At 37.0% G+C, this 24,371-nt stretch overlaps 1 protein-coding gene and 1 long non-coding RNA gene across 2 annotated transcripts in view; one reads left to right on the forward strand and one right to left on the reverse strand.

The window, feature by feature from the left end:
• LOC135080856 (uncharacterized) overlaps positions 1-24,371 on the reverse strand; it is a 498,609-nt gene continuing 474,238 nt past the window's right edge. Inside the window, exons 4-6 of the mRNA XM_063975583.1 lie at positions 1,364-1,563; positions 273-377; positions 1-10 (exon numbers count right to left, since the gene is read on the reverse strand). Of these exons, the coding sequence (XP_063831653.1) occupies positions 1-10; positions 273-377; positions 1,364-1,563 (315 nt within the window). The remainder of the gene's footprint in view (positions 11-272; positions 378-1,363; positions 1,564-24,371) is intronic.
• Positions 19,032-20,286, forward strand: LOC135080375 (uncharacterized). Its single transcript, XR_010258989.1, has 2 exons — positions 19,032-19,261; positions 20,124-20,286. It is a non-coding gene; the product is annotated as an uncharacterized LOC135080375 (long non-coding RNA).

Genomic DNA, 24,371 nt, shown 5'->3' on the forward strand with positions numbered 1-24,371 from the left:
CTAGATCACTCTGGGAAGGCAAAAAGCAACAAGCGTTCACGCATTGCTGAATGACGGTGGATGGAAAGCGCTACTTATAATTATCATCATCATTATTTCAGACACAGGATGTCCACCGCTGAAGTAGTCTTCCTGCTACACATAGACCTTCCTTAAGGCGCTAATATCAATTGGATTGGATAAAGGTACCTATCCCATAACATACTGTTGTCCCCATGGCAACAGATGCCTAATGCGGTTCCTCCACGCAAAAAAGGTTGGGTTCCACTCACCTGCACGTGCCGCCGTTTTTGCACATGTTGGACGTTCGCGGGCAGAGCGGGCCCTCGCCGCAGTCGGCCCCGGAGTACCCCTCGAAACATGCGCAGTGGAACTCCCTGCGAGCAAAATATTGCGGGTTAAACAATAAATTTCACAAAATACCCGCACGGAAACAGTTGCCGCGACTGTGTATGAGTGCGGCCGGTTTTTGTTGGCACACTGCAAACCGTGAGTGATGGCCCAATATTTCGGCGCGGATCGCGGCGCGTGTCATCGGCTCTATCGAGTACTTTATTCTGCTTTGCACTAAATTTTCACGCTCTATTGAGTGCGTTAATGGGTTTCCAAGAGAGATTTTTCGTTGATAAACCCAACCATTAAATACAAAATATTCGACGCTGAAATATTTCAAAAAGAAAATTTGAGCGGTATTTGCCGATTATGTATTTCACAGTCGTCGGAAATGCCTACAAATTGAATTTTGATTTCGCCTGAAGGGAATTAAAATCTGTAGTACTTCATCGCCAGTCATCTCAGTTTAAGCTCGGGTTTAGCAGTTCGTTTACCTATCAATATTTGCTATTATTGCCAAACAGTCTCGGTAAAACAATACTTCAAAAACTTTTACATTTACGGATACAACGTGAACTTAAATTTACGCTTAGCAATCGTGTGTCCAAAGGTATGTTTAGTCAGGAAACAAGATCAGGCCCAGCACGCTGAGTTACGTGCCTTCCAGTCTGATAGCAGGCGTCCAGTCTGTTGAGGGACTTACTTGTAGTCCTGCCGAGCGTAGCAGTGCCCTAACAAGCGGCACTCTATCGCGTTGCACGATGGAGGGCCAGGGTCCGTGGACGGCGCCCTCACGGCGTATGTCACATTGAAGCCGAAGACTGATAGCAGGCCTCCAGTCTGTTGAGGGACTTACTTGTAGTCCTGCCGGGCGTAGCAGTGTCCCAGCAGGCGGCACTTTATCGCACTGCACGATGAAGGGCCCGGGTCGGTGGACGGCGCCCTCACTGCGTATGTCACGTTGAAGCCGAAGACTGAGAGGAGGTTCAGCTGTGTGCCCTTTAGCCCTATAGTTTAGTAGGGGACTTACTTGTAGTCCTGCCGAGCGTAGCAGTGCCCTAACAGGCGGCATTCTATCGCACTACAAGACGGAGGGCCGGGGTCGGTGGACGGCGCCCTCACGGCGTATGTCACGTTGAAGCCGAAGACTGACAACAGGCCCAGTGCTCGCAGCTGCGTGCCTTCTAGCCTGTTGAGGGTCAGCTCCACCACCAGGACTGGACTTTGGACCTGGGGACAAAATATACATATTTGAATTGACTAGGAAACAAAAAATATCCATGGATTGACATTTTGTCTCAAAATAAGCAAAGCTTGTACTACGGGTATCAGAAAGCGGATAAAAAACGCGATAGATTGGTTTTTAACCTACACAAATACTTTTTTCTGAGTGACATTAGGCTGTGTAATAAAGTCCACACCAACGGAGCTTAATAAAATCTATCCCTATTTCGACTTTTTAATTAAGTTTTGCTTTGCTACCTACAAAATATTGCCATTCTTCAAAAGCGGAAAAATTAAAACATTCCAAGATTTTGAGACCTCCAAATTCGTCCAAAGACAATATTGACACAACATTACAACTCCGTTTGCTAAAAAATCACAACGGGACAAAACGTCCCGATAAAATATTAATGGGAGTGTTTGCCCTCTTGTTGGCATATTTCCTTAGTTTGCCCAGGCCCGAGCCATGCAAATTAGGGTCTCTGTGAATTCCAAATGTGCACTAGAGGTCGATTTAATTATCATAGCACAATAACTCCCTCTGGTGGATACTACGTAACGTAAGCTTTTAGCGGGGGCTCAGCTATTTTACAGCAATTAAGTGGTATTTGGAATATACTGGAACTGGAAGTGTAGGGATTATGATTCCGTTCTCAAAATGCATATTTTTAAATAGAATACGGGACAAAACAGAATGTGCATCAAAGAGAACATTTGAAAAAACGTCAGGTATTGGATATTACCTGCAATTCAAACCAAGGAGAAAAGTAAGTAATAATGTTTAACCAAAGTAGAACTAGTCAGTTTATGATACAGCAACATCCTGAAATTCCAAACCACAGCATACACCCGAAAATTACTCTGCCCTAATTCCGGAAAACGTTTTCGATTGCTTCCCTCTTTCTCGATCACATTGGATTGTTAGGACGTGTGATAGAGACAAAATCAGATAGAGAGTTACACTGATAATGTTGTATAGGGTGGGCATCTCCCAACTAGGCAGTTTCGTAAATTTTGCGAAAGCAAAAATTAGGTCAGTGGGAAATAAGTAATGCGCGAACAATGCATTAAGCATACTACTTTAATACGTAATGGTTTTACTGGCAGTAGGTATTTCTTAATTAAATTATTCTTTACAATGCATTTTCTGAAATTTGACATTTCATCATTAACAATTTTTAACATAATTAAAATGGATTACAAGAAAACGAGAGAACTGAGAACCTTTTTTGAAGTCGTTTGATTAATTTAATCAACTTGATTGTTTGATAAGGAAAATGATTCAAGCTTCAGTCAGACTCGGCACTCGGCCATAACGATTCGCAAGATTTGGCACAGAGACACGTATTTTTGAAACGCTCGAGTTCCAAATCGCATACGATGCGATTGGTATGCGAGTTGAGATTTGAATACTTCAAAAATACGTATCCAGATAGGCGATTCAGAACCATTCGATAGCCAATCGATAAAGGACAATGTTCGTTCTCCATACATTGTTCGCCGTTAGATCAACAGTGCCGAAAAAATACTTTCTAGGTTCTAAATGACACAAATCTTTATGTAAGAACAATTGTTCCTGGCGGACCAATTCTATAAACTTATTGATAGCAATATTGTTATCATAACCTCTTACTTACTAGTATTGTATTATAATATTGTATGCACATCGATTTGGGAGATGTTCTGTATTGTAGTTGTCGCAGCCAAATTGTATTATAATATTGGACGGGTTTTGGAAATAGCTCGGCGTTCCACTTTTATGATTTACTTACTTACATTTTGCACGTAAATAAATAACATGAATCCTATGTTTACTTTCCACTCTTGACATTTAACACGTGACTTACCAAACTAACTATCTCCATGGTTACCGTCTTAGTCTATGCATGACTAGGGATTGAACAACTTTTAATTGATTATTATTAACAATACTCGATAATTTTTATCGATTGAAAAATATTCGGTATTTGAATCGAAAGGTATATTCAATTTTATCAATATCAAAATATTCAATTTTAATAATAAAATAAATATTATTTACTACCACCTATGAAATGTTCTGAAAATTGCCTGGAGCGCTCCCCCAATCCTGGGTTTTCCCTTTCCAAGCTGAGAGAACATCATTTTGGTTCTATCGATATATTATAAAGGTACTTAATATTTGAAATGTTTTACCAATTATTGTTTTAAGCATTTTGAGCGAATAAAACTTTCAATTCTATTAGAACTTTAGACATTTCTCTCACTTTAAGCGGCATTGGATTTTTCATCGGATTTTGAAACTGTTATAGATATATTAAAGATGATCCCATATTGTTGTCATTGTCAATATCAGTATTATGATCACAATTCTTTTTATTTTATTCATGACCTTTTAGACCAGTTGGACACATTAGATAGCTTCTTGTAGTATCGTGCAATATATTTTTAACTTTTAATTAAAATCTAGTCATACTGTAGCAATTTGGACGATTTATTTTATTTACAAGATCGGTATCTTATTGTCTATGATGACCGCAGTCAACATCACTATTACGTGGATTCCTAACAATGAAGTACGGCATTGCCTTGTGCCGATTTTACATAGATTTTATCGACACAAATTATGGAACTTCATAGGATATGGAGCAGGCCACGCCCTAAAATGTCCGGATGTCGTCATAGTATTATGGAATACATATAAAAGACTTTTATTATTTCATTTTCTAATCCTCAAGTGTCCATTACAATCTAATTAATATTTATGTATTCAAAAAGTAAGAGATTAATTTTGATACTTTACTGCTGTGCCCAGGAATCTAAGGCCGTTTCTGACAATGTCCTTTGACGTGTTTTTTATCCAAACATAGCTGCGATATTTTTCCACAAGAATAGTGATCGGAAGACGGCCTGCGTCTAAGACGCCTCAGAGGCCTCCTACTGGGTGGACTGACGATCTGGTGAAGGTGGCAGGATGCAACCGGATGCGGGCAGTGTAGGACCGGGCGTTATGGAAAACTTTGTCGAAGCTTTTGTCCAGCAGTGTTTGAGACGACTACTAAGGTCCACCAGACATCCTTATCCTATTTGTTTTTTTTTTCATTCGTTCGTTCAGCCATGACGTCCACTGCTGGACAAAGGCCTCCCCTAGAGCTCTTGTTTTTTTATCTAAATGTTTTTACTGCCAACGCTTCTTGTATGTGAATTAATAACTCTATCAGTTGTTATAAAAATGATAATACGGTGTTATTATGTAAATTTTTCTACTTCCGATTTTGGTAATGCGGTTAATTTCGGCTGAATAATTCGGCCGTTCGGCTCAGTCACTCACTGTGCACAATTTGCGCCATTGTGCGCAGATTAAATGGGATTATATCGCGGATTCTAGTTTCTACTTGTTAAATCTGGTTTATCTAAAGGCTCGTGATTCATATTCCATACATTTTCATTGTTCATGCCATGGAAAGCTGCACATAGTGTAATGTGTCAAAACAGTAGCATATCAATGAGAAAAGATATCGCATTAAGAGCTGGAGGTGATATCGACTTATTCCTCTCGTAGTAGTAGTATAGGAATTTACCACTGTTACTACACTAGACCTAACCACCCATAGTTATCCATCAATCAATACATAATCAGTTTCAAGTTAGGTTACCTCAACTACCTATCTGTAAATTCATTTTTCTATAATTTACTACGAGACATAGTCCCTGTAATACTGTAAATTCGTACAAAGACCTCTCATTCGTGTAGGTGGGACGGCCTACTGAAGAGAGATGAAACAATCTACGTAATAGAAGTAATCAAAATACTTAATGGTATTTTTGGCCCGTAGGTAGCAAACATTGATAGATTACATTGAATACAATAATTTCAGAAACTTCTATTTCTATAGCTATTTTTTCTTTAATTCCAGTTACTGTCTACAGTACATTACAGTCCAATTTAGCTAACATAATTATATTTTATCCTACATGATGGCACCCCAGATTATTAATGTAGTTACCATCGAGGCCGACTACTCTCTCAAAGGTATAACGGAGCAAATACAACTTGGCGTATCTCCAGGCAGACAAATTATCATTTTTTCCCTTTCCTGGAATAGGGTTCGCACAAGCACGAAACCTAGAAACAGAATCGAATTATTGTGGTACAAGATATGAATAGCAAAGAAGGCTTTGCCCGTGGGTGCACCGGCGTAGATTTCTGTTTGCCTCAAAAATATTCTAGCATAGAACAGAGTGAGGTTTGCGAAACCAAGTTATTTTTGTACTGCAACACTAACTGCAGCAGTTACGGCTCCGAATCCAAAATTCGAGGCAAAAAGGCTATTAACTATTAATAATTCAATATGTTTGTTTATCCATTAGTTTTTACGGATTAGGATTATTTAGGATACAACAGCATAGATATCTGCAGCATCTAGGTAGTTGTAATAAAAGCGACAGTAGAAACTTTTGTGTGATAGTTTGAACAAAAACTGGATATAAGTTACTCAGAGAATCATGCTTAAATGTTTGACGCCAAAATTAAAATGATAATATCATGATAGCGATCAAAATATGCGAATTTAACAAGCTTACTTTATTAACCTACCTACACAATAATGTACTCATAAATCAAAGTAAATTAAGCCCAAATCTATTAGTTTCTACTACCTACTTATGTCCAGTGTTTCTCAAGTCTGACAGCCCTACAAAGATCCCGTCTTTGTAAGATTCCTCCCTGAAAAATTATGCGTATAACTACGTTATGTAACCGCAGAGTTATTATTTCGGCCTTTGTTTGGAAATGTAAGCTTTGACTAACTTCTGTTACTCGGATTGTTCAAGTTACACGCGCGGTTAAATTGGGATTGCTTTCGTATTTATTTTTGGCTAGTAAAATATTAAGGCTGAGTTACACCATCTTATTTTAACCATGACTCCTTAACTGATGTTTTTTGTATGGAGATTGACAGACTTTTGACGTTTGTTAAAGTTAAAGTAAGAAGGTAATGGATTTTAACTACCTGTGGTCTAGTGGTAAGACCACCTGCTTCAGACGCAGTCACGCAGAGGTCCCGGGTTTGATTCCCAGTGGGGGCAGATTTTTCTGTTCAGTTTGGTTGGTGGTAGAGCTGATTCTAAGTTCGCCTGGCTAGCTACCCACCATCGTACCTACCCAAGTAGCATTTTACTCCATTTAAGAGTTCACATTTAGTTCCAATGTGTACTTAAAGCATTAGTACAGTTCACTCGTGATGTATAAGCTGTATTATTGCAATTAATTAGACCTATACCTGTCTAAGGGACTTATAGGAGTGTAGACTAGTGTAGAGTTATACTTTTATACGATTGTTGGTGTTATAATACTCTAACAACTATCCTTTAGTCAGCCGTCTGACTAAGAGCATTATAGGAGGGTAGAGATACGGCAACCGCTGTTTAACGGCCTACTTGTACGATGTTATAGAGCTAGCATTTTAATAGAACACACGTGGTCATTTATAAAGCCAAAGGCTGTTATGTTTACTTGTTTTAGACTGTTATACAGCTTGTAGCTGTAGTAGGACTTGTTTGTGATAATTAAAATAACCTTTTTAAATATCTGTACAAAAGTGTTTCAATGGTTCGCATGTGCACTGTAGGCTGTTAAAAGGACTATATGTGTTGTCCATTAACATCAATAGCAGTTTATTTGTCCACAAGTACTACTCTTATTTGCTTTAAGCTGAACATGAATGTGATATTCTATTACACATTTCCCCAAGCCTGTTTTTAGTTGTTCATGGTGGTTCTGTACATGATGCAGAGGAAAATATTATGCCTGAACCTGACATTTCCCTTCAAAATATACAGATATCAGAGTGTGATGATTGCAGTTCTAGTGATAGTGAATACCATTTTGATTTGGACAATTATTTAACCTTTCGCAAAAAAATAAGAACATGGGCTATTGAAAATCGTATTCCTCATTCCGCTTTGAATAAATTGTCAGGCATAATAAACGAATTTAAACCAGGAACACTACCGTCTGATGCTTTAGGTATTCATACTTGACTATTAGTACCTGGGCTAGGCGATTTAACGGACATTAATAATTTTTATTGCGGATCTCTAAAATTTCAGTATTTGAAAGAATTAAAGATACACAATTGACCTGAACTAGGTACATCTTAAAGCTGTACATAAGTTCACATTAGAATAAATTTATAGACATTAGCGCCGTAGTGGTACAAATGTGGAACTTCATATAGATCCCATCAAAAACAATACTTGTCAAAAAAACCAAGTCTCGCAACTCAGTTGTTCTACGGTAAAAAGTTGTGAGATCCATGTAATACCAAGTCCAGGCCAGGAAATCTTTAACGTTTTACATAAATTATTGACTTGGCCATCGCACTAAATAATTTAATTTACACGTGTTTTCATGCGATGGCCAAGTCAATATATTTATGTAAAACGTTAAAGATTTCCTGGCCTGGACTTGGTATTACATGGATCTCACAACTTTTTACCGTAGAACAACTGAGTTGCGAGACTTGTTTTTTTTGACAAGTATTGTTTTTGATGGGATCTCATTTCTTTTTGTATTTTGTAGACAGCAGTTATGTATCTAGAAAACTGGACCGAAATTGAAAAATTTTACTCGTCTTGGCGGTTGCGCTACCGTGCCCCCAAATATTTTAGTTTTTCCTTGATTCATACACCAAACACTACTTATATTCCAAATTTGAAGCTTCTAGGTCTGCTAGAAGTGCCTTAGAGTTTTGATGATCGGTGAGTCAGTGAGTCAGTGAGTGACAAAATTAAGTAACTTTGACCCGTTATAATTCTTAAACTACTGGTTCAAATTGAATGAAATTTTAAATATACCGTGTCTTTACAATGCCTGCATAGCTAATGAAAATTCAGCCTTCTAGTTTTATCCACAACGAAGTTACAGGCGGTCGAAAATGGCCTGAATTGCTTCGAGAAAAGGATGGTACGGCCGTGCCGCTTTTTTGCTCGACTTGGTGGGGGCACTGCCGTGCCCCCAGATAACAGCATTCTAACAGAACACATGTGAACCTAATATACGCTCACCGCATTAAATTGGAGTTATAACAGTTCACATAGCCGTATTTCATTTCCACCATTTTGTTCTACATAACCTAAAATATTTACCAAATAAATCTCCAAAATTAATACAGATTTATCACAAAATTCGCAGATAGAGCGATTGAGTTTTGGTTTCATGTTATAATTAATTACCGTAATATAATTATAATGCCAATACAATATCAAAAACTGAAAATTGTAGATTTCCTCTCAGCCAGTTTTAAATATTTTAAAATGAATATCGCGTTTTTACAGAGGCGCGTAAATATTTTAGCTGTAAATATGTATACATTTCACGATAAAGTTGCATTCCCAATGGCATTAACATTATTAAGTATTTAAAACCCGTGTTATTATTTGCATAAATGATTATCCGCCCGAGTTGTTTCCCTCTTGGCACTCACGTACAAATACCAAACTAATATTAAAATGTGGAAATAATTTAGGACACACGTGAACTTTATGTAGCATTGGAGTACTTTTGTCGGACTTTATAACTTTGAAAGCTGTGCATTTAGCCATTTGTTACTCTTTAATACACTCACGTACGTTGTATGGTTCACACTGCGTCCCATATAGTGCCGTAAGTCAGCCTTAAGTCCGATGTTACTACTTAAACTGCTATTATAATGCTATTATACTGCTAATGTACAGCCATAGTGAACTTAAGGCTGTCTAATTTGTGCCCAAACTGGTCCTATAAAAGCATTATAGCATGCTATACAGCTCATATACAGCTGACATACACAGCTTGTGGAGTACATGTGAACGACTAGACATACTATATAGAACCCCGAATGCTACTTGGGTAAGTCTGTCGCCATAACAACGACGTTAACAGCATTGTTGTGTTTCGGCAGTTAGAGGTAAGATAGCCAGTTCCTCCGTGGGTGGTTAAAGATTCCGGGTGATGCTCGCTTCCACCTTCGGCCTGATCATCACTTACCATCAGGTGATATATAGGCCAAGAGCTTCCTCATTGTGGTTAAAAAAAAGTACAACCCAGCTCAAGGGGTCCTTTCCACGATAATCCAGTTTACGGAATCCAGTAATGTAGAATCCCATAAACTGGACAATCATGTGAACAAACTAGACGTGTGTTTGATATTCGAATTACAAATTCGACCGGATCGGTTTGGTTTCAGTTTTGCGGGACACTGCAAACGGGATGTTCCTGTGAAATTCCTATTAAAACACGTATACTAACTAAAAGGGATTCTGCAAAAAAAAAACGGTTCCTGCAAAAAACGGGATGTCTCCGTGGGAACAGCCCTAAGAAGTAAAAGAAGTAAGAAAAAAAAAGGTATTCAAGTAACTATGTTTATATCCAGTACCCATAGTACAAGCTTTGCTTAGTTTGGGACTAGAGGCGCAGTCCAAGGATATTTACTCATTATTTATTTATTAAATAAAGCTGCTTTTCGTAATACAGTACTTATTATTATTCTGTGGTACCTACATACACACTCTAGTCTGTAGACCAGGCATTCGACACGTGTATTGTGTTTTCACATTATACCTAACTTGGTAATGAGTTTTGGATGTTCAAGGAGACCGGTTAAATTGGTCTTAAGGAAAAATTAAATAAAAAGCTTTATAGATTCCAAGTTAATTGGGTATTTTTTTTGTAACTTCAGTTAAATATTTGCTCAGTTTTCTTTTCCTGCTTTTATTGTATTTCTGCTACATGGGTAAGTATGAAATGATTTTTGTTTTTCTTTCCATTTGTTCATCATCACAATTTCGATAGGATTCACAATTTTTTTTATAATAGCTATAATATTTTTAACTATAGCACGCTGCAGCCGCGTGCGGTATGCAAACCGCCAAGACCAGTGTCAAGTTGATGATTTTGCAAAACGATAGATGATATTAGAAAAGATATTTACTGATTTTGAAGTAGTCTTGTACTGTTATGCATTATTTTTCTACACACATATACGCTCAAGAAACCCTCAATGGTAAATTTAACCACAATATGCGTTTAAGTATATTTTTTTTAAATAAAACTGTCAAACATTTACCTTTACTTTCCCGCCCAGCAGTTCACTGTTTTGTTAACCTTAATCTGTAACTGTGGGTTACAGTTCCACTGATTAAGTTACAGTTGAGATAACGCAAGGCAAATACACTGTGTTAATTCACAACTGAAATAGGCGACACCTTGTGGTGGGCGATAAGGGTAGACGTGGGGAGATACGAACGTTACCCGTTAATATCTCGTGCCGTGGCAATTATGGAATCGCTCGATAATGAATAACGTTGACGGAAAATTTCACCGATACAATTTTTGGAATTTAGTGTCCGATTAGTACTTGAAAGTACAGTTTAAGGTAAATAATGGTACTACTGAAAGGTTGGTTAGTACTAATTATGATTAAGCTTTTTAAGTTATTCACTGATAGGTACCGGTAAGTATTGCTGTAGGAATAATAAAGTTTTAAGTAACTTTTTCTGTAAGCAGTAATTAAAAGTTGAGTTAATCAACATCAATAAAGTTTTCAGTAAACAACCTAAGTTTATTTACAACCGACACGGTCGTGAACTCGCAATTGAATATATTTATAATTAGGAAGAACTTACATTTAACACCAACAGCTCGCCAACTACAAATATCTGGCTTTTTATTGAGTTTGCAGAATAAAGTCGAGCGATTCAAGAATCGCAGCACCAGATTTAGACGGGTTTGGCACGCCGGCGTGTTTGCGTGGCGATAATCCACAGGAGATGTCATTTGCCGCCATGGAGGCCGGTCCTCATAATTGCTGGCAACACTGGCGACGCCGGTGCAACGATTATGGTTAGTGAGGTGTATTATGACGTCATTCGGGGGACAATCTTAGGCGTTATGTAATTTATTGATGGGGATATTAAATTGTATGTTGTTTGAGGTTTATGAAAATTATCAGGAACTACTGTAAAGTTTAGCTTATGAATTGTATTGAAAATATCACTATTATAGTAATTAATTGCAAATGACGTATCTTGGTATCTTATTACTTTACTATAGGAGTGGCTAATATACTTAGTAGGTACATTTATCAATACAAGGTATTTTTATCCTTTTGGTATTACAATTAAAATGCCTCGAATGATATAATTTGATTTCTTATTATAATACTTTTGTATTTTACTAAAAAGGACAGATTTTTGAAACATTGGATTAATTTACCTATTTTATTCTTTTCGTACCTAATGTATGTTAACGAATCTGTGAAAACATACCTACTTAGGGTCACATTTTAGTCTATATCTACATTTAAGTATTGTTTAAACCATGTAAATAATGTAATCTGTTTTGTTTTCCAAATAAATAAAATAAATTTCGAAAGCTAATATACGTAATCCGTATTTCGGTTTCTCTTGTGTTCGTGAATGTTCAATCGAAAATGTATCCACAACAAAAATATTCGCACAGAAACTACCAAGCTTTTAAGTCCAAAAGCAAACCTTTAAACACGACAAAAGCTCTCACGAAAATTCGTCGTTTTATTCAAGGAATAATACTAAAGCACTGGAATCGTTAAAACCACTTCTGCCATCGGCTTTCAGACGCAATCTTTTTAAGGCTGGTTTACAAGAGTTGATTTTAGTCTCTCGGTCTTTGGTTTTAAAGAATTGTTAAGTTTTCTGAGATTTAAAACTACTAGGTACTTAAATAAGCGGATTTTCAGAATTGCATTTGGCGTGGCTTCAATCAGTTGTGTAAATTAGTCATCGTTTTTATTCGGAATAAAGTGATAGATCTTTAAATCTTGTACTTAGCAAAAGCTTTATATTGAATTTATTTATTTAAGAATCTGAATTTTACTTTTCGTCGTCTAGTAGCTGATTGGTCATTTGTCGTTCCAAGAGATCTTAGTGTAATACATTGTGCAATAGCAAGTAAGTAGTAGACTTAAAATGCATTTGGCATGCATATTAAAGGTACGTTAAGAAGCCACGCCATGACCAGTAGGCCTAAGATGCGCGCTGTGACAACTTTTATTGAAGTCAAAATGTATGGACAAAATCGATAAAATGGCGTGATAACCGCTTATCGCGGCGCGCATCTAGGGCCTACTGGTAAATATAATATTAATATGATCTTCACCACTCGTTTATGTATAACAAAATATAATAATATGGCACGTTCCTCGCAATTAAGCAATATGAATCAGGTTAGTTACACGTGTTAGATTTTCTGGGCTATTTTCCGCACTTATAGCCTTCTGATTGGGTCATTGTGCGTAATTAATAAGTATTATGTATCTGTATAACTAATGATCTCTTGTCCTCCTACTTCTAATGAACGTGTGTATATTTGCAATTGGTGTGATAATATTCATATGTGCTGGCTGTACATAATTCTCCATGACCTATCATAATTACTCTACGGAAGCTTGTATACCTAGAGTGTGTATTTAGCTTAACCGTTTAAGTTTTATTTAACGCCGTGTCTTAAAAATCAACGATAGGGACACTAACGGACGACGACCCTTGGCATGCATATAAAAACTTTTTCGCCTATAACAATAAAAAAGAGATTAAGAACTACGTGCTATTTAACCTCAAAGGGCGCAGTTAAGAAGCAATGAAAAGAAGCCAGTTTTTATGAATTCGTTCCGAAATAGGTCATTACAGTCGGTAAGAATCGCTCAACATTGTATTTTATTTACCATTTGCTTGCCAGCTCTCTTTTTTACCTTGATAGATACCTTGATGATGCACCTATTGAAACGCACCTATATTATTGGCCTGGTACTTAGAAGACTTAATAAAGTTTGAAATCTTTATAATTAGTTAACATAGGTGCGCTTCGAGGAATGGTTAAGGTGCGCTTCATTAGGTGCGCATCAAAATTGGTGCGCTTCGAGGAATATCTCAATATCTTGATACGTCGTCAGTTTGCGAACTCAATTGATCAACTGTATTGTTTTAAAGTCTCTGCATTTCATTAAATTAACAACTAGGTACCTCGATCTCAACGGCAAGAATTAACCGTGTTTTTAAGAAGTAGAGTTTTGGAATTATTAATTAATCACATCAACTATAAAATTAACATAAACTGCCAATAAAAACTGTCGGAACGTCGTTGATTATTGCGGATTCTGAGCGGAGAGAAGCGGAGCGAGCGATGAGCGGAGCGGTGATTGTATAAAACTGTAGTTTGGCCGCTCGCCAGGCACTAGTCTTCGGGCTGTCTCCGGTACGGCCACGTACCATTTCATTCCAAAAATTCGAGCTCAGTTGTAGAATGTGTAATGTGACAATGTTTGAGAGCTATGCAAAGTTGGTCTGTCGGACGCAGATGTCAAAGAGGGATTTTGATAGGTCTTTTTGAAATACAGGGTGATTTTGTTATCACACTGAAAAAAATGTTTGATACTGCTTACACAACAAAAGTGACCACCGAACTAAGTGTTAACTATAACCAAACTAAGTCTAGCTCACTACAGAATTATTTGTTTAATTTACACAATATTTTGTTCCTCTTAACCAAAGTGTTCGGTGGTCACTTTTGTTGTGTAAGCAGTAACCAAAAATTTTTTTCAGTGCAATATCAAAAAATTTTCAGGAGCGACTCATAATAATCAGTAGGTAGTTATTTATTAAGTATCAAAGTGACCTTTTCGTGACAACTTCTTAACTTACCGAATAATGCTACTGTAGAATTAGCACTTAGCACTGTAACAGTGCATTTAAGATGAGATTTACCCTGGGTTGCACCCTCTTACAATAACAATTAACAAACAACTGCGGTGGTGGTGCAATTTAGCATAAGAGTATCTCAATATATTATTATATCTTAACTTTAATAAAAAATAATAATAATAATAATTTATTTTACTGATAGAATTTTCATGAGGACAGTATCTTACTGAAAAATAGCTTGCTGAAATTCCTAAAAGCAGTATTAGAACAAGTAGGCCACATATCCTCATCTCCCGTGCAAATAACTATGCAAAAGTCCAGGCCAGGCTCACACGCGAGCGGTTAAAATAAAAGTGGGTCCTATCCCTGCATTGTTCGAAACCGCGACCTGCGAGAGATGTTGGGCAAAAGCCAACTACAAACACTGGCAGGACAAAGCCGCTCTTTTAGCTCGCTTTTTTGCTAATTTACAGTAAGAGCCGAGCTTACGAAAGGATCATTTACGATCGAATGGAGTATCCAAATGAGCTGGCTGTAAATATTTGGTTTTCTACACACACTAATATTATAAAGAGGAAAACTTTGTTTGTTTGGTTGTAATGAATAGGCTCAAAAACTACTGGACCGTTTTTAAAAATTCTTTCACCATTCGAAAGATACATTATCCACGAGTAACATAGGCTACATTTTATTATGGAAAAAAATGTGGTCCACGCGGGCGGAGCCGCGGGCGGAAAGCTAGTCAATTATAAATATCTAAAGCTATATTTTGATTGCTGGTTTAGAACTAGCAGACCAAAAAATCAGAGGTCATACACACAATGACAGAGCTAGTTGAAAAATTTTACTGTCACGAATTAAACTTTAAGCCACGATATTTCGCTAGACAGGTAACTAATAAGCTGACCGTTGAGTTGCGAAAACATTGTTAGCCAAAAAAATTGGTGTTTGAATCCCTAAGTTACGAAAAAAAGAAAAGTATGGCTTAAAAGTTAAAGCAACCCGATAAATATTACCGCACAATCGTACCGTGGGTAAATACAGGATTTATTCCAGGTTTTTCCCCGATTCCCGCGGACCTAGAGTTGAATGGCGACTTTTTAATGAGCTATAGCATTTTCCGGGCGGCGGGCGCTAAGCGGTCAGTAGTGTTTGCTCGCCGCATCGCTCGTTAGAGAAGCCGCTCGAAATTACGCCCGGACCCGCCCAAAAAATACAACCCGACCCCGCTAGGGTTGCCATTCTTGAAAACGTTTCTTTTTTGTTGCCAGTTGCTACTCATCAAAAGGTTTCTTTTATTGCGCGGGCTGGTGAACTATAAAAACGCTATCATCAAAGGCTGTGTTGTTAACACATGCGGCTGAGTTTATGAGCTGCAGACGTCTATCAGTGGGCGTGATAACTTAGTGATCAAACTACTGGAACGGCCAGGTTTTTCAGACTTGAGCATGTGGGTGTATAAGGGGCAGTATTGTGTACGAGTAGCATTGCTGTATTATAGCAGCGTATTGAAATTACGATGATACCTACTTAAATACAGGTTAAGCAGTGATTGTACACAGCTAGTAAAAATGGATAGCTTCATGATACTGTAACTATCCATAACTGGATACAGTGCTTATGATAGATTTGTTTTCAGTGGAATTTGAACTTGCAACCGAAGCTGGCGCTGCAGTTCAATACCTCATTTATTTATTCAAGCAGTAGCTTTCCGCACGCGGCTTCGCCCGCGTGGAATTTTGTCTTTTACACGTGTTCCTGTTTCAAAAATAGGGATAAAAACTATCCTATATCCTTTCCTCAAACTATCTCTATGCCAAATTTCATCAAAATCTGTTCAGTGGTTTTGACGTGAAAGAGAGACAGACAGACAGACAGAATTACTTTCGCATTTATAATATTAGTATAGGTGTACATGACGTGCATTTACTCTTTTATACTACTTTTGTAACAAATAAAGTTTTATTTCATTGTGACATTTTGAGGTTAATCAAGTTCGTTAATCACAGCAGCAGTTGGCAACCCTGGCTGCCGGACATAATGCCACACAGTCGGGTTACGTCGCTGTAAAATTTGCCGAAGCGGCATTGTGGATTGGATAATCCCACTCTTTGAAACTGTCCGTAATACATGACGATAAAAGCCTTTTATCTACGTATTAATACCGAAACGAGCACTTTGAGGACACTGATGTTGCAATATGGGAATATGCTAAAGTGTTTGTTTAGTAAGGTGACCGACAAATCCTTTCTGTTAAAAATAAACCTGAATGTTCTGATTTGGTTTTAGGAAGAGAAAATTGCATTGCCATGAGACCTCACACAAACACAAAAGAGCACAAGGAAACTCGAAGAAAGCTTGGATCTTTCAATCTATATCTTTGCAGCCCACAAGATGGACCGACAACCTCATAAAGGTAGCGGGAAGGCGCTGGATGCAGCCCGCCACCAACCGGCCATTGTGGAAATCATTGGGGGAGGCCTATGTTCAGCAGTGGACGACCTATGGCTGAAAACGATGATGATAACCTTGCATTGTCATATTCTATCATAATAATAGGCCTTTCTTCCTACTTCTTTCTTTAAAAATAGCAAAAATGTTTGTTGACTGTGTGATGTTAACTTAATAACATCCACAGCACAGAAAAGCATAAAGCTCAGGTAAGTATCTTCGAGTTACATAATACTTTACATAGCGCCCGAAGCAAAAAGATCTCTAACGATGCGAGAAGATCCCGGCTATCCATAAATCTGTCATTATATGAGCATGCGTGACGACTCCAGCTAGAGATTCTATTTCCGCGATCCTTCATATTTTTCGCTCTCTTTCATTTTCGGCGCTATAAATGCAGAGGCGCAATTTCGCGTTTCGCGTCACACCGCTAGAGGCCATTATCGCCGGATCATTTCATTTGATTCAGAAATAATTTGAGTTGCGATATGCTTCGCGTTGTCAAGGGAAAGAGATGCGTATATGACAACGGGAATGCAAATCTAGATTAGGGTGTCCCAAAAACAATGGATAACCCTGTAACCATCGATAGGCCTCGCCATGGTCTCCCTAACGTCCAATTTTGACCCCAGTAAAAATATCACCGTTTTCAAGATTTTTAAGTTTTTGTGCATTTTTAGAAAATTGCCACCTGCGATTACTTTTTCTCATGCCATTTCTACAAATGAGGATACTTTTCAATCTAGTTTTCTTCCTTATCACAAGGGATAGTTGGGCTATCAAAAGAAAAGATTAAAGTTCAACAATCTAGTTTAAAAGTATGAAAATTTTAAGAAATTGCAGAGAAGAAGGAAAAATTAATTCATTGTCTTGCACTTTTGATCAGCCATCGTGTAAAAAAAATGTAGGAAGACCATCGTGCCCATTACCTTAAAAACTTCCTTGGTTAATTGAGATTCTGAAAAGGTATCACAAGCTTATGTATTCTGTATTATTTTTATCTTATGGCTACTTGAATAGCAACTAGTATGAAAACTGCAAAAATGAGTTTTTCTCGTAATAGTTAAACTAGGACTGCATAGTGGCATCAAATACAAATGGATAATTTTTAGCGTAGGAATTTTAATAAAGCAACATTTTATCATCATCATTTCAGCCATAGGACGTCCACTGCTGAACATAGGCCTGTACCCCAATGATTTTCATAATGACCGCTTGGTAGCGGCCTGCATCCAGCACCTTCCTGCTTACCTTAATGAGGTCGTCGGTCCACTTTGTAGGTGGACGTCCTACGATGCGCTTTTCGGTACGTAGCCTCCACTTGAACCCTGTTACCCCATTGGCCGTCCGTTCTGCGTTTTTGTGATTACTTATTTTTTGTTTTACACCTTATAAATGTGCCTATAGACAGATGCCCGTGATGATACACGGCTCGGAAACGTGGATTTTTTGCACAGCGTGCTATGGAAGGGGCTATGCTCGGGTTTCTTTACGAAACCATATCAGAAATTAGGAGACCTGTAAACGAACTAAAGTCGCTGACATAGCCCGACGGATCAGCAAGCTGAAGTGGCAAAGGGCAAGGCACAGTAGTTCGCAGAACTGAGGCAGCAGGGTTCAAGTGGAGGCTACGTACCGAAGAGCGCATCGTAGGACGTCCACCTACAAAGTGGATCGACGACCTCATAAAGATAAGCAGGAAGGTGCTGTATACAGGCCGCTACCAAGCGGTTATTATGAAAATCATTAGGGTACAGGCCTTTGTTCAGCAGTGGACGTCCTACGGCTGAAATGATGATGATGATGATGATAAAATGTTGCTTTATTTAAATTCCTACGCTAAAAAGTATCCATTTGTATTTAATGCCACTATGCAGTCCTAGTTTAACTATTACGAGAAAAACTCATTTTTGCAGTTTTCATACTAGTTGCTATTCAAGTAGCCATAAGATAAAAATAATACAGGATACATAGGCTTGTGATACCTTTTTAGAATCTCAATTAACCAAGGAAGTTTTTAAGGTAATGTGCACGATGGTCTTCATACATTTTTTTTACACGATGGCTGATCAAAAGTGCAAGACAATGAATTAATTTTCCTTCTCTTCTGAAATTTCTTAAAATTTTCATACTTTCAAACTAGTTTGTTGAACTTTGATATTTTCTTTTGATAGCCCAACTATCCCTTGTGATAAGGAAGAAAACTAGATTGAAAAGTATCCTCATTTGTAGAAATGGCATGAGAAAAAGTAATCGCAGGTGGCATTTTTCTAAAAAAGCACAAAAACTTAAAAATCTTGAAATCGGTGATATTTTTACTGGGCTCAGAATACGGAACAAACCAGAAACCGTCAACGGGCGTAAATGTGTATTCATATAAATTACTCCGAATCGCACTAATTTGACTTTAGAGCAATTAGTCAATGGCCGGCGCGCGCATTGTTTACATATCCGTCAGATTGACACTTTATAATTAAATTATGCCGTCTTGTGCCGTTCCAACATGTAAGAATGCAACTGGAATTACGAAGAAAGTGCATGGGATCATGTTTTATCCGTAAGTAGCACATTTCCAATTCATTTTAATTAAATAATAATTTTCAAAAAAAATCACGGTTGTATTTTGTAAGTGTTGCCACAGGTCAACGGAATATTTTACCCTACTTTTTTATATTGAATTACATTTGTCTATAAAAAATTCACGCGTTAATTTTGTTAGCGTTACCACAGAATAATGGAATATTTTCCCCATAAAGATAAAGATAAAGATAAAGATACATTTATTTGTTCAAACATGTGTACATAAGGTGTTAAGTCAGCATTTAAAATGGTATCAACATGTCGTACCTTTGCGGTGTACAAATTAAATTAAAAATAAAATATCAATTACAATAATACTGCATAATCAAATCAAATTAAAGTTAAAGTCAATGTTGCATAATCAGATTAAATGGAAAAAAATATATATTAAGAAGTAAATCAAAATTTGTCACTTAGGAAGTCCGTCAGATTATAATAACATTTTTCAATTAATAAATTTTTAACCTTCATTTTAAATTCATACAATTCTAATTTTTTTATTGTTATTGTTTCATCCATCCTTTTTGTTTTAATTAGTTTTTAGTGTAATTTCATCCATGACATGACAACCTGATTAATTAAATTAAAAGTGCCACTTGTGGTCTAAACTGAATAAATATTTTTGATTTTGATTTGATTTTAATATATTGAATTAATTTATAATATTACTCCCTAAATAATGAGAAGATAATAAATTACTTTCGTGAATTTCATACTTTCCCATTTATTCAAAAGTAAGGCATTGGTATCAACAGATCAGCAGCAGCAATATTTGTATATTTAATAATAATTTTAAGTAATTAATTATTGCTTACATACTTACTCTGATTTTCTTTCAGGATACACAGCCAGAGTTGACTCGCAATCAAATTCAAGTATTGGTGATGTTTTTGATTTGGATTCTGTTTTTGACTTCAAGAAAAGTTAAACTAAAAGCACTACTGCGCCGTAAACAAATGTTTTGTTGTCGATATGTTTACATAATAAAGAACCTTAAGTTTCTTTTTTGTTTTACTTGGCATTCTAAAATTTATATTCGACTTTTGTAATTGACTTTTAAATAACATATTATAGGTACCTACATGTAGTAATTACACTATTAAATAGAAATAAATAATCATCTACACTTAGTTACTTCGGAGTAAAAATTAAATTCATAGGTAGGTAGGTACTATCTATGCCTATGGCCAGTCATGTCGTCTCGTTCTATCGCAAAGAATCACCATTTGATGAGAGCGAGAGCAAAAACGGAAATGGATAGTTAACACTGTGGCCGTGTGTACTTATTTCACTTAATTATTTTTTACTTGTTTAACATCTCTTTAAAAAATTACAGAATTTTACCCCAAAAATGGGGGTGTCACACGGCGCTAGTAACACTAAAGGGGGTAGAGGGGCGCGGGAGGGGAAGTATTTTGGACACAAGTTGCCGCGTAGAAATGTTATCGAACACTCCTTCTGGTTTGTTCTGTATTCTGAGTTACTGGGGTCAAAAATGGACGTTAGGGAGATCATGGCGAGGCCTATCGATGGTTACAGGGTTATCCATTGTTTTTGGGACACCCTGTATAACTCAAAGGTGACTGACTAACTGACATAGTGATTAATATCAACGCACAGCACAAACCACTAGACGGATCGGGCTGAAATTTGGCATGCAGGTAGATGTTATGACGTAGCATCCGCTAAGAAAGGATTTTACGAAACTACAAAAACTAAGGGGGTAAAACGGGATCCTCGCGTACGAAATCGCGGGCGGCCGCTAGTGTTAGATATACTTACTTATAGAGCCAAAAATATTGGAAAAAACATTGCGATTATGATCCTAAATCTTTGAGCTGTAGTCGTATAGGTATGATAACGATTTGTTAATTTTAACAATTGAATTTGGATGGAAATTGGCGTGAAACAATAGGCGTTCTTTGACATTCAAGGTACGAGGGTAGTCATAATTGTAATGATAACAATGCGACGGCGTCATTAAGCTGAAAAAGCTAAGACTCCAGCAATTTATTATTTCCTACATTTCCACGCCGATCACAATCGACCCTTTTAACCCTTTACACACGACGATACACGTACGTGAGAGTAACTTTGAAAAAATCTCATGCCCATGTAAACTTGTTTTTGCGGCCGCAATCGGCAGCGATCGCTCGTGAGAGATATTTACTCGCACACAGTGCCGCTCATTTAGTGTTGGGACCTGTCAGTGCTCGTTTACTCGGACTTAAAGTTGACTGCATTTTTTGGAACGAGAGGCGGCCAGTGTAAATATTGATTTTATGTGGTTATTGTTGTTTTCGGATAAGTGTTATAGTTTTATTTTATTACGAAAACAGTGATTATCTGAATGGAATACTTTTATTGTTATTTCATTGCATAAATTAATAATTATCACTACCACAAAATTAAGTCGCACGATCGTAGCTGGTCGGTCAAACCTCCAGTAGTTGATTGAAAACTATTTTATTTGTTATTTGATATTATGGCTTAGTGTTTAGTTGTTTTTCTATTTTAGTGCATCTTAAATATGAAGGATGTGTCGTAGCATTATTTGGAAATGCAACCGACTATGAAATTAAAGATTTTCATGACTAAAAAGACCAGGAAACACAATTTCGGGTTTTTACGGACTTTGAAGAGTAGAATACCAAATATGAAAGCTCAGGAGACGAAGTAGACCCTGAACATGAATCAGCAAGGCTGGTCAGACATTTTAAAAATACTATGTGGCAAGCAAAAGCTGAAACAAAAGCCACGTCCGCTACAAAATACAGGGTCAATTTGGAAGAAAATTCAAACAAATTGAATTCGTACTCCAACTGAGTATCTCAATTGATTATTTTGATGACACATTTTACAAAGAGATGGCTAGGTGTACAAACTTGCACTACATGCGTTAAATCGATAAAGAATTAAAAACTATTAAAACCGAAATTGCAATAGTGTTCGGTGCACATATATTCATGAGATGCCTTCCGGACCCATGTTTGCATATGTACTGGCACACTAGTATAAAAAATAGGGGCTTATTGCTAACAAAATAGTTCATAACCGATTTGTACACACACGACATTCCCTTTATGTATTTTACCATGACCAACTAGCAGAAACAGAACAAGACAACCGCTTTGGAAGGTGCAACCCATGATAAATAAAGGATCAATATACCTGCAAAGAGGTCCATCTTATTATTCAATCGTTGAACGATATGAGTGGTGTAGATATTCTGGACTAACAAATGGAATGCCACCAAACCTTTATTACAAGATAATAGGGTTTGAAAGTTCTAGTTTAAATTTTGAACCTGGCAGTTGTTAATTCGCGGCGGCTTTAGAAAATTGATTGCACAGCTAATGGTTATTCAAAAAAAGACATTTTAGCATTACTAGATTTTCGTTTCAGCATAGCTGAGGCTTTAAACAGATATCCTAATAAAGACCATCGTGTCGAAAATTTACTAAACGACTCGACATCCATAAACAATATAATATAGACTTTTAAGGTCAGAAGGCAAATGATAACACAGATGAGAACGATTACCTGGCTAAAAAGCACCGAGGTGTTACATGTTGGAAGGATGTTCTAGCTGGTCAAAAATTAAATGTGCTAAGTGAGATGTTTTCTCGCAAAAAAGCTGTTTCCAGTCACATCATCTTAAGCCATAAAAATGACATTTATTTGTTTACTATTAATTATAAAGTAATTTTGTTCTATTTTACAATCTCTTAATAATCATCTCGGACCTCATATTGGTACCAACCAAACTAATAAAGGTTTTTACTTTGCAAGTTTGTCAAAAGGTGGATATTTTTTAATTAATTCGTTTTTTGTAAGACAATTTGCTAAAAGAGGTTTAATTGCTTGTTAAATTATAGCTTACTCTTTACTTATAGGGGTCTCTTACCAAATGAATACTTATGTGCTCATAAATTAGTAGTTTTCATTAAATAAATTAACTAAATAGTATAACACTCACTATCGTGAGACTAACAAATTATACCGAAGCCTCACTATCGTGAGGGCATACTTTCAGGAAAACTGAAAATTCAAAATTTTTAAAAGTATTTTTCTAATCTTATTTAAACTCTAAAATAACCCCTAAGTAAAGTTTTATTAAAATATTGACACTTTTTTATTCTCGTGTGTAAAGGGTTAAGAAAGGGGAGGGAAGTGAAAAAAATAATCAAATGGCCGAATGGAATCATTCCAAAAGACTGATTTGGGTGAAAAAACGAAGACAGATTTCATTATCGCCAAGATTTTTATTGTTTCTCAATTTCTCATCCTCAATAGAAGCAAATAGATTGACCCGAAATTGTTTAACGAATGGGAGGCGGGAGGAACAAATCACTCTGATTAAGCCGGACGGAGCCTGCAAGAAGGCTCTTGTTTTGGTTAATGGAGGTGCATTTGTGGGGTATAGAAAATTAAACGGTATTGCTATTTCCAGTGCTTTGAATGCAGGAAGCTTTGTTTGTGTCTCTTTAAAAAATTCTAAGATTGGTGTGGCAATTTACACTCGAAATCAAAAAAAAGTTTTCAAGTGGCGACCACTGATCGCAAGACGTAGGCAGGCCTTCCCATTTAGAAGACCGACATTCTAGGGATGTTCCCCTGGAAATCCTTGGTCTTTGTCCAACAGTGGACGCCCTTTGGTTGATGAACGATAGGCGTGGACTGGTACAAATTAATCTGTCTTATCACTCTTCAAATACTATTTTTATTTAATCATACTAATAAGCACGTCTGCCCTTGACTGTACTCGTCTCAATCCATTCCGCCGCTCTCCTGAGGTACATGTAAGCACAAATGTAGATTTCTCAAGGCGGCCGTATCGATAACGAGTCCTACATTCAGGGCGGAAAGAAGATACAAACAAAATATCCGTAAGAGAGAGCAGTAGGCTCATTACTGTTTCGTTGATAAAATATTACCTAAAGTACGGCCAACTAGCAGCGATACAAAAGGTCGATACGACTGTCGAGTTGACAATATATTCTGTCTATACGACCTAACTTTGCACACCTCCTATTGTAAGTTTGGGAGCGTCTAACCTTTTCTGGATCAGAATCCTTCTAGAAGTT

This window comes from Ostrinia nubilalis, chromosome 18 (assembly GCF_963855985.1).
Source record: "Ostrinia nubilalis chromosome 18, ilOstNubi1.1, whole genome shotgun sequence".
Classification (NCBI taxonomy): domain Eukaryota; kingdom Metazoa; phylum Arthropoda; class Insecta; order Lepidoptera; family Crambidae; genus Ostrinia; species Ostrinia nubilalis.